The following is a 12289-nucleotide window of genomic DNA, read 5'->3' as shown; positions in this document are numbered from 1 at the left end:
CGTGCCCTTTAGTGCTGGTATTGCAGCATTTGGCGAAACAAGTCTCAGGTATCTTACATGTTTTACCTGACTGCTCAGCCTCCGTTTTCCACATTGAAAAGTCCTAGGTCTTCTCTGGTTTATTCTTGGGTGCAAACCACTCCTCTCCCTGATCAGTTTGAGGACGCTCTATGTCCTAGCAAAGTACTGAATCTGACGAGGGGGGCCAGGGAACCCCTGATTCACAGCTGGTTGGTCATGAGTCCCGGAGGCCTGGACGCGGGATTGGTGTCTGAGTGGGGGCAGTCTTGTGGGACTGAGCCCTTCACCTGCGAGGTCTGAGTGGTGTCAGAACTGCTCGGGGTGAGGAAAACCCACATATCTGATGTTAGAAGTGTTGTGAGTAAAAATCAGTTCACAGTGACACGGAGCACCGTTTGGTGTGTGATGACTCGGTCCATCGTAATGAATGTCTGCACGTAAAGCTGCTTCATGGTGCCCCTAGGAACTGCTAAAGTCCACAGGGTCATTTACTCCACCACTCAGTGGCCGCAGGTGGCTACTTCTTAGAAGATAATCATTCATTCTGTGGGTTCCTCCCTCTCTGTTCAGTATGACTCTAAATATAGTTGCTTTGGAAGTACTCCCAGTCTTTCTCTTAGACTGTCTACTGTAACCTCTGCTAGTTCGCAGTTGGGATAAATTGGATGACCAAAATTACCGGCGATCCTAGATGGATATTTAACCCCAAATCTCTAGAGTCTGGTCTTCAAGCGACTCCACGCTGAGTACACCCAGAGAGTGTGTACTCAGGACTGAATTTGTTTTATTTTACTTAATGTATTATTCATGTTCAAAAAAGGTACATAATGAAACTTACTAAAACAAAGCTTACGAGCAAAGGAAATATCATTGAGGACATAAAATGCAAGGTGCACCCCTGGGGAACAGATATGGGGACGGTTACACGTGTTAGATAAAATCGTGTCTACCTGTGGTCTAAGTAAACTTAGAATATGCACCGTTGGCATGTTTACCTATAGAATAAAGGACAAAGCGGTCCTAAAATGAAGCACTGAGTGTTATTATTCCCATTCCATCCTACACCCCAGAATATCTTTCATAACTTTGAGGGTGATTCAATTTGTCAGGTTTTCATATAAGAAAATGTCAGTGAAAGTGATTCTAAATTCATCACAACTGCTTTTTTCCAAGAACTAAATTAGGTGTGACACGCGCCACGCATGCACACAGCTAGTTACCACCATCCTACCCGCTGTGGTTTGGGGAGCACGAACATCAACAAGCAGATTCTAGCCCGAGCCCCGGCTATGACTGTACTGGAGTCTCTACCCCGCCATGTTCCCCTCCCTGCCCAGTCTGTCCTCCTCACTGCAGACCGGCTTGATTTTCTTGTCCAAACTGCCTTCCTGCTCTAAGACCTGCTAGTTCCACAACAGATAGGGATCAGTCTATACCAGTGATGGGCAACCTTTTGAGCTTGGTGTGTCAAACTTCGCCAAAAAACTGAGCATAACTCGGGTAGTGTGTCACTTTGAGGAAAAAACTAACTCCAAGACTCTAGTCGCAAATGTTTCATCCTCAGGAGCAGCAAATGTTTCATCCTCGGCATGCGGCTGCGTGTCATCAGAAACGGCTACGCGTGTCAGTGCTGACACGAGTGTCATAGGTTCGCCATCACTGGTCTATACTCTCAGGCTGGCCATCCAAACCCCCTGCCAACCTAGTCCTCCACTCTCCACCTTCCTCTTTCTCTATCCTCAGCCTCATCCACTTACACGCTGTCAAGCGAATACCATAGCCCAGGCTGCCCCGAGACCTTTAAGTTGTTCTTCCTCCTGCCTCCTCCATACCTACCAAAGTCTTCCAAAACCTGCAAACCATCCCCTCCCAGAAGCAGAGATTCTATTCTCCTTGGGTGTGGCCCCTCCCGGCCTGCCTCACGCCTCACACTTAATTCACTGTAGTGACACTCCCAGCCAGGGCTACTGAGGGAGGCGTTTATCTCCCCCACCAGCCCTCAGTCCCTGCAGAGCGCTTTGTTTTCCACACACCTCTCAGCACAGGGGCTGCGAGAACAGCAGATCTGAACTGAGGAGCGGGTGGGAACAGACACCCTGCTCGCTGACAGCCCTGCCAGGCCCTGCCCACGCGGAACTGGCCCCTTCTGCATACTCACGGTTTCCACAGTTGAGACCACCAAGGCCAAATGGGCAACTGCAAGTCAACAAGGAAAAAGAACAAGAATTAGTCTAAAATCTCTAAAGAAATCATTGAGGCAATTTACTAAGTAATCCTATAGAAAAAAGAGGTAATATGCAAATTGACCCTCATGCCCTCACACAAGAAGGCCACCCCCATGGGATCAAAGATGGCCACCACAAGATGGCCGGCAGGGGAGGGTAGTTCTGGGCGATCAGGCTGGCAGGGGAGGGCAGTTAGGGGTGACTGGGCCGGTAGGGGAAGGCAATTGGGGGCGACTGAGCCTGCAGGGGAGGGCAGTTAGGGGCGACCAGGCCAGCATGGGAGGGCAGTTGGAGGCAACCGGGCCAGCAGGGGAGGGCAGTTGGGGGCGACCAGGCCTGCAGGGGAGGACAGTTAGGGGCGACAGGCCAGCAGGAGAGGGCAGTTAGGGGCAACTGGGACAGCAGGGGAGGGCAGTTGGGGGTGATTGGGCCGGCAAGGGAGCAATTAGGCATCGATCAGGCTGGCAGGGGAATGGTTTGGGGGTGATCAGGCTGGCAGGCAGGCAAGTGGTTGGGAGCCAGCAGTCCCAGATTGTAAGAGGGCAGTCGCACATCCCCCAAGGGGTCCCAGATTGGAGAGGGTGCAGGCTGAGCTGAGGTACCCCCCCCCCCCCAGTGCACGAATTTCGTGCACTGGGCCTCTAGTTTCTAAATAAGGTTTGTAACCAATGCATTAGAATAAGTGAACCTGGAACCTACCTCATACAGGTTTCGTTTTCAAGCCTATATCCGTCTTCACATGCTGAAAGAGAAAAGGACAGTCCGTGAAGGTGTCTACCTCCCTTGGCCCAAACTGGCAGCTCATTAAACACCAGTCAACCTAAAGTCCACAAGAATATTCTAGAACCACAAGGCCACAAATGGCTTTAGGATTATCTATTATCTGGGCTAAATAATGTTGTCAGCTCAACTCATAACTTTACCAAGAAAAAAAAAAATTAACCTCTTTGTGGTTCTCAGTTTCCCATCTATAAAGAATAAATAATAATAATATCGACCTTATAGTTTCTTGGAGGGGATTAAGTAAAATAAGGTTTAGCACAGTGCTTGACACATAGCAACCACCAAATAAATGTTTTAAATTATTTTGCAACGAATGCCATGCTCTCTGGGAGTTCTCTGTGGCCCCCGGGCAGCATCACATACACAGACAAGTGCTTCACCTTCTCTAGGTCAGACCTTCAACCCGGTGCTGGCCCCACTGCCCCCCCCAAGGTGGTGGTGGCACCCTCTGGCCTCTGGTCCTAGTGGGCGCCTGTTTTCATAAAAGAAGCTTATCTGATCATCTGTGCAGGGGATATAGAGATGAGCCCTAACCAGCACGTGGCCCAAGGACATAACCTTGAACCCTCTGGTGGTACGGCTCAGGGCCCACTGCTTCCCTGGAGGGCTGTGTGGGGCCCAGCCATCCCCCTGAGTCAGCAGTTGCTGAATAGATTGGATCACAGAACACTTTCAACACTCCAGTCAGCTAACCGAGCTACAACACAGGTTTGGGAGAAAGCAGACAATAAAAAATGGCCCCCTCGACAAATCCGTTGCTGCAAGGAATGATAAAAATTTGATTCATGATTAATGTCTGGTGCATACAATAGTCACGGGTGAGAACAGGTACACAGTATAGAGCAGTGATCCCCGGACAGACAGCACACACGCTAACCGTGGGACGTGATACCGCAGCGTGCACGGCTGGGAAAGGGGAGGGGGCCCGCCCTGCAGGCTGCGGCCAGTGATCTCGCAGACTCCCCACATCCTCCCTTATGGATTAATGCACAATAATGTTAACTACATAGCTGTGCTTAATAGTGTTCCTCCCTCTATTTTTTAATGTTAGATGTTAAAGGTCCCTAGCATCTACTTTGTTGTCATAGGCCACAGACATCACTGGAGGTTTGTGGAGCAGATTGGCAAACATTGTTCTAAACCACCTATACTTCTCTCACAGCTGATCCTGAGAGCTGTGAACCTGGACCGCACGGCGTTGACTCCATGGAATCGCTTTTCCTGATCCACATCCTCTTGTATTCAGGGCTCCCTGGGATCAGCAGCAGCCCGGGCAGGCCCGACGGCAGCTACTGTGGGATGTCATGGTACCGCTCGGTCACCTCCTGAGGAGGACGCCCAGCACTTCTCTAGCCTCCAGAGTCAGGAAAGATGGGGTGCTCCTCAAGCTGTGCTGTACGTTACGGGCCCCTCCTGTTTCCAGAACCAGGTTTCTCTGCCTCAGTGTCCAGGACGCTCACAACTCGGACGGGTGGCTGCCACGAGCAGACATGCGGGACCGGATGGTCTACCTTTCTGCACACTTTCCTTCCAGCCTCAACAAAGCAGTCATTTTATTTCTCCTTCAGCCCGATTTACCTTTTAAATTAAATCTCACTTGGTTGCATGAATTTTCATCTAGGCGCTTCAGTTCCTTTTGGCAACAAGGTCTAACATGATCACATCCCATGAAGGACGGAGGAACGAGGCCCCTCCCCTAACCCTGTGATACCCTTGGGTTCTCCATGCCCCGTCTCACGTGGGCCTTCCCTAAGGAATAAGCCGAGCACTCCTGCCTCTGGGCCGTGGGAAGCAGCACGCGTGGCAGTCCTTGTGCTACGGCAGGTCACGGAATGGGAAGCTGCCCCTGCGTGCCACGGCTCTGCCCCAGTGACATCCCCACCCATCGCGGCACCAAGGGCCCCTGATGTCACACCAGTCAGTTCTATGTAAACACCTCTTCCTGGAAGTGTTTTCCCATGAGAGCTACCCACCCAACCCGCATCTGCTGGGTGGGAGCTCCCAGGCCGTGACGGTCATCTGGGCCCACGTCACACCCATCTGTTGCCCGGCCTGCGTGCGGGCTGCTGGGCTGGGCTGTTTTCACTTAGCTTCAGAAGTATCCTGACTCTAGATATGATGATGTTTCCTTATTTTGAAGGGGCTCATTTCGTCATTCATCGAAGACTGAGGCGACTGTGGGCACAGTGCTGTTCTAGGCACTGCAGCGCGCCTCATCGCCACCCCCCGAGGGGCTCTGACCCGCGGAGCACTGAGGATGAAATGAACGTGGGACTAACTAGCAATATGTCCAAATTCGGCTTCCCCGTGGATATGGAACACTATAAAATTCCAGCCTCTGTCCTTTTAAGAAAAATAAGCGGTGGAGTCCTAAAAACTCTATTGTTCTCTTGCAGGAAACTAACTCAAGCCCTGCCAGTCTTGTCCTGTCATTTGCTGCCCTATGATCCGCTGTTCATTCGGCAGAACACTGTTAAACCCCACAACATGCTGAGCATGTCCTAGACACAGGTACCGCCCTCAAGGGACTTGCTGTCTGGTGAGAGAAAGAGACCTGCCAACAGGCAGCTGGAATTCATCACGAAGCCTGTATGATGGAAGGAGGCCACGATACCTGTGGGAAGGTCACCTACTTTAATCTTATAGACGGTTAGAAAGTCTGGTAAAGGCACTGTAAAGACATGTGAGACACTAAGTGTGTGTGCACGCATGTGTGTGCACGACAGGTAACAACGCAGCTATGCTGGTGTGCAAATATGAACTGCAGAGATTTAGAAAACACACACACCCTCACCTCTACCTCCCATTTATACAGGGGGCTGACCCCTGATTTGCAGTGTCCAAAGGGGACTCACTTTAAATACCTCTGTGCTCCAGCACCAGTGGCCAGAAGATGTCACTGCTGACCCATCAGAACCCAGCGGACAGGGCTGTGACCAGGGAGATCCCACATGTACTCAACAGAGGCCTGACGGCTACAGAGGAAAATCTAACTGCAGAAATGAGGCTGCAGAGGCCCTCGGCAGCAAGCCCACAAGCTAACCACGGTTTCTTTATGCTGCTTCTTGGGTCACCCCTGGATAAACACAGATCGCCGGGGCCTGTGTCATTGCATTTGACAAACCTCTGACAGCTATGCTATCACTAATGCTAGTCTGCAGGCGACCCAAATAGGAAACTGCTGACTTGGAAGCAGAGGGGAAGTGGCCCGGGCCAGCCAGGAGCAGAAGTGGCCATCAGAAGCTCCAGAGGCGCGGTGTACCGGGGCCGGCACTCTATATGCCTGCACCTCTGCCCACTTCCCTCTCCCTCCCGACAGCCACGCTGCCCCAGGGGATGGATTTTAGCAGAGGTCACCTTCCCACAAGGCTCAGTGTCTAAGAAGGGCGAGGAACACTTTGCATTAACCCAGATAAGATGGAATTAGGAAGCGTCATCTCTTTGTATGAAGGCGGCAGCCTGACGTGCCGAGGAACACCGTGAAGCTGCCCATCTCGGAGCACTGGCCCTCTTCTCGGCACCCACCGCAGGGCCTGCGTGCAGAGCGGAGGACGTACATGAACCTAAGCCCCCGGGTCTGACGCTCAGGATGACAGCGCTGCCCTCAAATGTATTTTTATCCTCTCCTGACAGAATGAGTCCTCTAGCGGGCAGTCCTGACAGCCGTAAGTGGCATGCCGCTTTCCACAAGTATGCGATTTGACTGATTCCAGGACACCTATCACCAGCCAGTGTTGGCTGCTGCAATCCTTCCTAGTCAGGCTACACCGCACTCTGGACCTGGGCTCTCCCCTACACTCACTGAGCAGCCTCTAATCTCAAACTAAATGAACTTAAGCCTCACCTAAAGGGTTTGTGGAATTAGCTTTCTGTCCTTAAATACTTTAGGAAACCTTTAAAAACTAAGGCTCATTATTCAACAACAACAACCTGGGTAAAAATACAAGAGCAATGTGGATGGTTTCCACAGCACCACTGTATGTATATATTGCCCTCTTTAACTCTTAGAATATCAATGAAGTGTCGCTACACCCATTTCACAGAAGAGGAAAATGAGGCTCAGCGAAGATGATACGTGACCAGGGAGGCCAAGGTGGGTTCTGACCCACGTGGGCCACAGCTGCTGCTAAAAGGTACAGCCTGACTCCATACTTGCATCACCATTTAAAAAGATTAGCAGGCAATAGAATAAAGCTTTGGGAATTAAAACAACTTTTCTAACTTCCTTAAAGTGGAAAAAAAAAAGAAGAAGAAAAGGCGTTGCCGGCCACAGGCATTCCATTCTTTTTTCTTTCCCTTTGAACCCAGGGGCCAGGCCAGCGCAGGGTCAGAGATAACGCTGTTATTCCAAGGAGGGAATGTATTCTACCCTGCGGCGAGCCAAACAACAAGGGCCGGTTACCCCCAGCTTAGAGCAGGCACACGGAGCAGGAGGAGCCCCGGCAGAGAAAAGCAAGGCGGCCACAGAGCCTAAGAGCGGCCAGGCACCTCGGCAGGAGTGGTCCATCTTGTTGAACTGGAAGTAGCCCGACTTGCACTGGCACAGCGCCACCCCGTCCAGGTCCGTGCAGACGGAGGTCTCCTTGTCGCATTCCGGGGTCTTCCGCTTGCACAAGCTGCCCGCTGGAATGGAAAACAGGACAGTGAAACCGAACCTCAGACCGAAGACACATGAACTCTCTGCGTCAAGAGGCTCCGAGGACAGGTTTCCAAAAAGCCTGCCGGTGCACGCTCCTTGCCCAGGTCCATTCTGCCTTCTGCCCCTCCTCCCCCGTGTCGGCCCCCAGGCCTCTTTACTGAGCGTTCACACAGCATGCTGAGATGGAGAAGCCCAGAAGAAACATGGAGCTGGCCCCAGCTCCGGTCCACGGCAAGGACGGCCCTCGAAGGTGTGGGACCTTCTCGGGTAAGCACTGCGGGGGGAGATCACACACACCCAGAAGCCGAGACCATGCTCCACGGAGAAAGCTGAGGGGTCAGACCTGCCTGAGCTGAAGGCGCCTCAGCCTGTGTCTGTGCAGCCTGGGAGGCACGCCGCACCCAGACGATGGAGGGACAGTGGAAGATGGCCTGCTCTCTGCGGGCTGTAGTTTTATTGTGTCCCCTGCCTGCTTCCCCACGACACTGACCGTGTCTCCCGGCTTATTCATCTCTGGGTCTCCAGCACCTCAGAGACTGGGCCACACGCAGTGCCCGATACACACGCAGAAGGTGCCGCTGGACCTCGTCACCCGTCACCACGAGAGACAGGCAGGCCGCGAAGGCGTGCATCTTTCAGGCTTCCTACCTCCTTCACTTTAAGGCCCTATTTCTTCCATGTGTACCCACCTGGCTGTGTCCAGCCCTGGGTGTGTGGGCCATGTTCATTTCACAGATGACAAAGCACCATTTTCATTATTATCAAGAAGCTCTCATGTTGGGCATGTGGCCTCTCTGGGATTGTACACATTGGACCCTTGGGATTGTACACATTGAACCCTCTCTGGGATTGCACACATTGGAACTCTCTGGGATTGTACACATTGGACCTCTCTGGGATTGTACACATTGGACCTCTCTGGGATTGTACACATTGAACCCTCTCTGGGATTGCACACATTGGAACTCTCTGGGATTGTACACATTGGACCCTCTCCGGGATTGTACACATTGGACCCTCTCTGGGACTGTACACATTGGAACTCTCTGGGATTGTACACATTGGACCCTCTCCGGGATTGTACACATTGGACCCTCTCTGGGATTGTACACATTGGACCCTCTGGGATTGTACACATTGAACCCTCTCTGGGATTGCACACATTGGAACTCTCTGGGATTGTACACATTGGACCCTCTCCGGGATTGTACACATTGGACCCTCTCTGGGATTGTACACATTGAACCCTCTCTGGGATTGCACACATTGAACCCTCTCTGGGATTGCACACATTGGAACTCTCTGGGATTGTACACATTGGACCTCTCTGGGATTGTACACATTGGACCTCTCTGGGATTGTACACATTGAACCCTCTCTGGGATTGTACACATTGGACCCTCTCCGGGATTGTACACATTGGACCTCTCTGGGATTGTACACATTGGACCCTCTCCGGGATTGTACACATTGGACCTCTCTGGGATTGTACACATTGAACCCTCTCTGGGATTGTACACATTGGACCTCTCTGGGATTGTACACATTGGATCTCTCTGGGATTGTACACATTGGACCCCTCTGGGATCATACACAGCAGACACAATGAGGGTACATTCTACCATCTAAGGTAAGTCCCTCCCCAAAACAACACATGTAATTGGGGTACACAGACAATAGAACAAAACTATGAAACCAACGGGAGAGTAAGCAGTAACTTAGACCCGTGTGCAGGGCACAGCAAGCCTGACAGGTGCTGCTGCTGTTGGCAGACAAGAGCAAGTTCAGATGGGGAGAGAGCCACGGCCGGACAATGTGTACGCGGTGCCGTGAGGATGGTCTCCCCTCTCCCACCATAAGGAAGACACCAACCTATTCAGAAACCAGTTCTCAACACGGCAAAACTGTCCCTGCCTACGCCAGTTCTGGTGACAGGAGCGGATGCCCACAGAGTGTGGGGGTGGGGGAGTGCGATGGGGGTCCCAGCATCAGCCTCCTTTTCTAAGAGTCCTGAGAGCTTGGGGCCTGGTGGACGGCCTGGTCACAGGGAGGTAAGTTTAGGACACAACTTTGGTTCCCAACACCAAATTTCCTGTCTTTATCAGTGGAGGCTGACGCGCTAAATCAGAACCCTGTTTGTGTGTGTGATAGAATTTCCTTTGTTTATTGTGAAAAGTCTGTATTTAAGGGAGAAAAATAAAAAATGAAAAATCTCACCAAGCCAACACTGCGAAGCTGGCAGCAGAGAGGTCCTAAAACCCCGCAATCCCTCATCTCTACCTTCTGAAGGCGCTGCCAGTCCTCAAGCCTTAACCTGAAGAAATACCTCCAGGGCCAAGGCGGCCAGGCCAGCTCCAGCCTTGTCCGGCAGCCAGCCCGAGGTGCCTGGCCCGATTAGATATTCTCTGGAAGCTCATGTCATGTTTTCCTTTCATCCTGCCCCTTAATCCAGCGTGCTGGCTAACTGCTCGCCTGGCACGGAGGCAGGTTCCTGGGAACGCAAGGGAAGCCGGCCCTGCCCATGCAATGGAGGAGTTGCTATCCTAAAAATCCTCAAAGAACAGAGTTTTTCTACCATAAATCCATCCAACGGAACCAGGCAGAACCCCATTTTCGTTTGAGGCCTGGTGATGTGATTGTTCTACATCCCCAGTTCCCATGGTCCTTCCTGGGCATGACATCCGCCAGACAGACAATGAGAACTTATGTAAGTCGAAGGCTGAGACCCTGCCAGGGGGATTTCCAAGGATTCCAAACCTCTGGAGACAAGAGAGCTGCAGGGTTCCGAGAGGAGAGGAAGTACGTATTTTGTGAACTGAAGGGTCAAAGCCTGCCTTTCCCATGGCCGCGTCCAGAGTCGTCGGTGCTGCCCAGATGTTGGAAACACCCAGATGTCAGAGCCTGAGAGCTCCTGCTCGGCACGCCCGTCTCCCTAGCCCTCAGAAAGGTGAGCAAGAGACCAAGCTGGTGTGTTGGCAAAAGCTGGAGAAGGCGTGGGATTCAGAACAGAGATGCGAGCCTGCATTGAGCCAAGATGCCTGGCTGTCTCTGTCTTCACAAGCTCTGGAAGGAGAGACAAAGTATGGGGACTAGCACGTGTGGGGACGTGGGGGAATGTGGGATATCTCTGTATCTTATTCTCAACTTTGCAGTGAACCTAACACTGCTCTAAAAAAATTAAAGTCCTAAAAAAAAAAGAATGGGACCCCAATAAGGAAAAGAGGGGCTTTCCCAGGATCCACACACATCCAAGCTGGAAGAATGGGAGTCAGAGAGGGGGGCAGGGCTGCTCTCAACAGGACCTTAGGAATCCAAGAATCTGGCCACTTGATTTGCAAGGCATGCAATGCATTTACTGGGGACAAAGTGTGACCTCAGCCCATGCTGACCACCTAGGGTGCACTCGGTAAGTGTTTACTGAACTGAAAGGTCCCCTTCCTACTCGCCAAGGAGGACAACTGCGGACCCTTGAATCACAAAAACAAAGTAAAACCAAAGGGCTCTGGAGTTTAGAGCAGTCAGTGCACTGGGACATGAACTTGAAGCTAACTCCCCAGTGACACTGAATGAGAGCAACTGCCGCCTACAACTTAGGCCCAGCATCTGGGCCCAGGTGCGAGGCCCACAGGGATCCCACATCCTAACCCTGCAGGGAAGGAGCTTAGCAGAGCCGCTCCGATCACTTATGAGACGGCAGCAGGGACAAGCCCCTTTGCGAGGAAGCCCTTTGATTCCAGCAGTTTTCCCCTCCCAGAGGCAACACCTCCCTCTACGCCCCAAACCTGAACTTGTCTCTAATCCCTCACTTCATCTGCTTTCCACCAGATGCCCCGCAGAAGCTTTTGACAAAACCGATAAAGCAAGAACAAGAGCAGGGAGATCATCCTGACCGACACCGGGCAGCTGGCGGCAGTGGTCTGGCCTGTGTCTGTGCACTGGTAACCTGCAAACCCACACACACGGCCGGTCATATCCCCCAGGCTGCTTTTACTGGATGGCATATCACCATGAAGGTTTGGGATACTGACGAGCAGGTACTTCTGTGTGAACATCTGCCTCCCCGGAGAGAGCAGGAGCTTTTCAAGGGAAAGAAGAGTGGTTTCTGCTTCATTACATGAGCTCCCGTGTAGGAGGAGAAGGGGCAGCAGGCCAAGCACCAGGCGACTTCAAGACTGTGCATGTGCACGCCTGCGTGTGCAAAGGTCCACAGACACGAAGGTCTCTCACGAAACGCCTGTTTCAAAGATAGCCTGGCTCTGTGACGAGCTTTCCTGAACTCGAGCCCCGACTGCCTTACTTTCCTAGCCCAGGTGTGTGCCCCACCGTACGGGCGGGGTCACCCCAGAGGGCCGTTCTCTCACCTCTAAAGATGCGCCTCTGCGATCCCAAGAGCTGGCAGAGCTCAGCAGAGGCCCTGCAGGCGTTGGCACACCGCTGCATCCCGTCGGCCAGGTCAAACAGCGTCACGTTGGAGGCCAGGGAGAAGGTGGTCTGCAGCGACAGGACCACGGCGCTGGACTCTCTACGGGCAAAGCGTGTAGGTTTTCAATCGCTCCAAAGTGACAGGTGGGCCCCAAGGCTTTTGAAAAATGAGCCGTTATCTCCATTGCCCAGCGAGGGA

The 12289-nt window shown here is 52.3% G+C and overlaps 1 protein-coding gene across 1 annotated transcript in view; it reads right to left on the bottom strand.

Moving 5' to 3' along the window:
* HEG1 (heart development protein with EGF like domains 1) overlaps window positions 1-12289 on the bottom strand; it is an 85923-nt gene that overhangs the window by 21447 nt on the left and 52187 nt on the right. Inside the window, exons 12-15 of the mRNA XM_079767149.1 lie at window positions 12030-12190; window positions 7518-7652; window positions 2946-2988; window positions 2180-2217 (exon numbers count right to left, since the gene is read on the bottom strand). Of these exons, the coding sequence (XP_079623275.1) occupies window positions 2180-2217; window positions 2946-2988; window positions 7518-7652; window positions 12030-12190 (377 nt within the window). The remainder of the gene's footprint in view (window positions 1-2179; window positions 2218-2945; window positions 2989-7517; window positions 7653-12029; window positions 12191-12289) is intronic.

Source organism: Cnephaeus nilssonii (genome assembly GCF_951640355.1).
Source record: "Cnephaeus nilssonii genome assembly, chromosome: 3".
Taxonomy (NCBI): Eukaryota; Metazoa; Chordata; class Mammalia; order Chiroptera; family Vespertilionidae; genus Cnephaeus; species Cnephaeus nilssonii.
Note: the sequence above shows the minus strand (reverse complement) of the source record. Positions and strands in the feature narration are given on the sequence as shown.